This window comes from Mytilus edulis, chromosome 12 (assembly GCF_963676685.1).
Source record: "Mytilus edulis chromosome 12, xbMytEdul2.2, whole genome shotgun sequence".
Taxonomy (NCBI): Eukaryota; Metazoa; Mollusca; class Bivalvia; order Mytilida; family Mytilidae; genus Mytilus; species Mytilus edulis.
In genome coordinates, this window is record NC_092355.1 from 25,021,496 (window position 1) to 25,026,362 (window position 4,867).

The window sequence follows — 4,867 nt, forward strand, 5'->3', positions numbered from 1 at the left end:
AATGTAAACGAGACAAAAGAGCAAGACAATGAAAACAAGAGACAATATACAAGAGACAATATTAATGAGACAAGATACAAAAAAAAATGTAAAGAAGACAAGAAACAAAATACATGAGACAATGTTAATGTCACGATACCTCATTTAAATGAGACAAGACACAATAGACATGACAATGTAAATGAGACAAAAGAGCAAGACAACGAAAACAAAAGACAAATAACAAGAGACAAAAGACAATGAAAACAAGACTAGATACAAGGACAATGTCAATGAGACAAGATACAAAAGTCAAGATACAATTTTAATGAGACAAGACACAAGAAACATGAAACAATACAATGTAAACGAGACAAGATACAAGATACATGAGACAATGTAAATGAGACAAGACACCATTTTAATGAGACATGACACAATAGACATGACGCATGACAATGTACACGAGACAAGAAACAAAATACATGAGACAATGTAAATGAGACAAGCCGCCATTTTAATGAGACAAGACACAAAAGACATGACAATGTAAACGAGACAAAAGACAAGTGACTCGACAATATGTATTAGACAAGAGACAAACGGAAATAGAAACGGGACAAGATACAAGGTAAACAAGACATGATACAGGCTGCAAAAGACAATGTACACCGGGACAAGAAACACAAGACAGTGCACAAGTAACTGTATTCATGTGACGATATACAATGTAAATGAGACAAGAAACAAAAGACAATGTACACGAAACAAGATACAATGGACAAGAGAAGACAATGGGACCGAGACAAGATACAAACAGCAATGTAAACAAGACAAGAGACAAAAGACAGTTAAACCAGGTGATGCAAGCAAATATGTATATGAAATATTTTTTATTTTTTATTTTATTTAGCCACATAGCTATGGCTAAAAATTACAGTTGTGGTCTCTGCAAAAAGACGCATTTAACAGTCAAAAACAGAAGAACAATAGTAAATGAAAAAATAATAGATTATCTGGCCAAAACTCTTAAAAGGAATATTGATAATGCAACTACATGTATATGCTTGCAATGCAGGGCACAAATATACCGGGATATGAAAGACTAGGTACAACTTGCCAGCCAAACGATGATGATGATCCAGATTTTTTGGCAGAAGAAATATTACCAACAGAACTGATAAGCCCCAAATCTATACAGTTAAACCTTTCATCTACATCTAAATCTCATAGACGTTGTACTGTTTGTCAGAAAAATAGTAGTAATCGACATCGACAGGTAGTTGTACCACATGAGGCTCGAACTCAGGCTTTCATTGACAAATGTATCGTTATACCAGCAAATAGCAGATGTTGTCCCAATCATCTTTTGGGAAACTATTTTACACAAGAGTCTATTTCAAAGATACCAGAAGTAAATAACACTACACTTTTTAATAGAAGTGACATCACTGATCTATTAGACAGGGTTCGAGGAACATTGACATTAAATGGCAAACTTAACTTTGACTGTGTACACTCATTGTCAGAGGAGGACTACCAAAGACTGACTGGTTTAACAAGAAATCAGTTCGAAGCTGTTGCAAATACAGTTACTGACCTCAGGAAATCTGAAATAAGATCTGTAAAGACATGTTTGGCCATCCTTTTAGTTAAACTAAGGACTGGACTTTCAAATTCAATTTTAGCAACATTATTCTCATTAGAAATACACCAAATTCAAAGAGCGACGCATGCTGCTAGATCCTCTTTGATGAAGTCATTTGTGCCAAAGTTTCTTGGCTTTCAACATATGTCCCACGAGAAGTTCACTAGAGACCACACCACTCCAACAGCAAGAACTTTGTTTGCAGATGATCAACAAGAGACTGGTATTCTTGTCCTTGATGGGACTTATATCTACCTACAGAAAAGTTCCCACCATCATTTTCAAAAGCAGACATACAGTATGCATAAAGGGAGATCCTTAGTAAAGCCCATGATGATTGTTGCAACAGACGGGTATATTTTAAATGTCCTCGGCCCATATTATGCTGATGGTCATAACAATGATGCTTCTATCATTAAGCATGTATTTAAGACTAATGCTGACGAAATTAACACATGGATGCACGATGATGATGTCATGGTTGTAGATAGAGGCTTTCGTGATGCGGAAGAATTTTTGAAAAAATTAAATTTCAAAGTTGAGATGCCTTGTTTTCTAAAGAAAGGTGCAAAGCAGCAAACAGTCGATGAAGCGAATACCACTCGACTTGTAACTAAAGTGCGCTGGGTAGTGGAAAGTGCAAACGGCAGAATCAAACAGTGGAAATTTTTAGATAAAGTTGTTGCCAACCACTACGTTCCAACCATTGGGGACTTTGTACGAATTGTATGCGCTCTTGTTAACTGTTTTAGGCCGCCTCTCATAAATGATTTTGGCAATGATGATATAGGAAAAGAAATGATTGAAAAGGCTCAATTAGACAACCATGTCATACTATATGTAGAGGAGCACAACCTTCTGAGAAGAAAAACTGTATACAAGGAAGTTGATGGTGCAACTGAGCTTATCATGTTCCCAAGGATATCTCTAGACCATCTGAGACAAATTACTATGGGTATTTACCAAATTAAGTTAGCTAAAAGGTATACAGATGCCCATCAGGAGGACGACAACTATGCATTGTACATTTGCAAGGATAGGCCAGATCTGTTGCGAGTAAAAATGCAGTCTCGCCATTCATCTTCTAGATGCTATCATTTGTGGTTGGAGTACGATGAGAATGATGTCAGTGGGTGGTATTGTACATGTAAAGTTGGGTCACGTATGGTCGGGTGTTGTGCTCACATCGCCAGCGTTGTTTGGTATCTTGGATATCAGAAGTGGAATATTGAGGCTGCTCAATCTGTCAATGCTTCCGGAAAGTTTTCAAGTTCCATACTCAATGCTAAAGATGTTCCTGAAGAGTCTGACATGTCTGACGTAGAAAGTGTTGATTCATATGTAGAAGAATGACATTAACAAACTCCTCGCAACTGTTTTTGTTTATTCATAAGATGTTTATTGCTGTTATAATCTAAATTAAAAGAAGGGTTCACATTCCATATGTCATCACATTTATATAATTGTTCTTAAAAAACACGTTTTTTAACCACAAGACTTATTTTGTATGAACTTGTAACGTAAGACGTGGAAGACTAGATTTTTTTTTCTTCAATTTTTTCAATTTTCCGCTTTGTTTACACATGTTTTTTTTAACTCCAAGCACTTGATAATACACATGTGACTTTGTTTAACTCAGGAATTTGTTGTGTTTGGTCACGTGTGTCGTGTAATTCTGTCAATTTTCTTTATTACTATTGGTAACAAAATTAACATAATGTTAAAGCACGTTAAGATATCTAATCAATTTGTAGAGTTTTAGTAGAATATTTCATACAAAGTACATTGTTATAATTGTTTGCAGTTGTGACTACCGGAGACCTAGTGTGTTAATTTCAAGAAATCTAGCAATATAATATTTTTTTAGAGAAAAATGTAATAGTTCTAGGAGGTCGCCCTTTTTATGCATTTTCCCTATATGAAGTGTGGACGAACACTGAACTTTGCAAACTTTTTTATGCATTTAAAATGTCCCTGTAATTGATTTAGTTCCCTAACAGATAAAAAAACGAATTCTAGAAGCAACACACATTTGTTACAGAATACTTTGTGATCCCCTTCTCATTTGTCAATAGCATTTTTAGACGTTTTGTGTTTTAATGAAGTCGAATATTCTCCTCTGTATATGCTTTAGCTGGACGCCAGTATAATAGTTACTGAAAAAGTTATAATTGAACTGACTTTTTGATTTCTATCAAGTCTTTTATACAGAACTAGAAAATCGGATGAGTAGATATGTGTACAATGAAAATAGTAGTTGTCTTAAATTTAAACCTGATTGATAGTTGCTTATAACATTTGTGTTGCAATGCAATATATAGACTTCTCAAAAAAAAAGTATTGATAAAGATATCAATACTTTAGTGTACTCAATGCGAAAGAAAGTTTTTAAAAAACACCAAAAACTCATGCTTGGGATTAAACAAAAGAATCATTATTAAACCGTTGCTAGGCACTATTTTTTTTTATTGAAATGTTGTTGATATATATGAACTTCAATGCAATTCATTTTATTTCTTACAGTTATTTGTTTTCATATGAAATCATTTTGTTTTTATTTACAATAAAATGATTGTGCTCACATTTCTTTTAAATTATCATTTTGTGTCTGTTGCTAAGCAATATTTGTGTTGCTATGGTCGATATCAACATCCATATAAAGAATAGTGATGACTGATCGATCATATCAGTCTTAAAACCAGTTTAGATTTAAAATCTACAAATATTGCTATTTTTGTATATCCCAGAGGGAAAAACTAACCAAACTTTGAACTGTTGCTAGGCAACAATCTTGTTGCTAAGTTGTTGCTAAGCATTTTAATTTACTGAAATTTAACGTGAACATTCGTTCGTAACTTCAGGTTCCTATAAAGTGAACAATAGCATTTAAAATTGAGATCATTTGTTTAGATAATACTGTCCATAAGAGATAATTTGGCTTTTTAATAAAACCGTTGCTAGGCAACCATCCCCTGACCAGAACATAAAAAAATCATTGTTTTATCAAGTTTCTATACAAAGGCTATCAATGATATGAATATAAGCTCATTTTGAGAGGGGGCCAAAAACACCCCTTATCATACCTTGTCCTTTATGTATAAATGAACTAATCACTTGACTCATGCTACCAACTATTTTTTTCTCTCGATTTTTGGGGTATTTCCCGGTAAATAAAATTACTGTTCGCATGCACTAGTTAATACTGATGAAAGTGGCATTAACGCTAAAAGTCGATAAAAT

At 34.0% G+C, this 4,867-nt stretch overlaps 1 protein-coding gene across 1 annotated transcript; it reads left to right on the plus strand.

Annotated features, from left to right (window-relative positions):
- Window positions 1-1,036: 1,036 nt before the first annotated feature.
- LOC139497532 (uncharacterized) lies at window positions 1,037-2,980 on the plus strand. The gene has a single exon (XM_071285759.1). It carries the CDS (start codon window positions 1,037-1,039, stop codon window positions 2,978-2,980), a length of 1,944 nt encoding a protein of 647 aa, XP_071141860.1.
- Window positions 2,981-4,867: the final 1,887 nt, after the last annotated feature.

What these genes read in the sequence shown, in the direction of transcription:
- LOC139497532 (XM_071285759.1), top strand. Translation starts at nt 1,037, where the DNA reads ATGTATATGCTTGCAATGCAGGGCACAAATATACCGGGATATGAAAGA.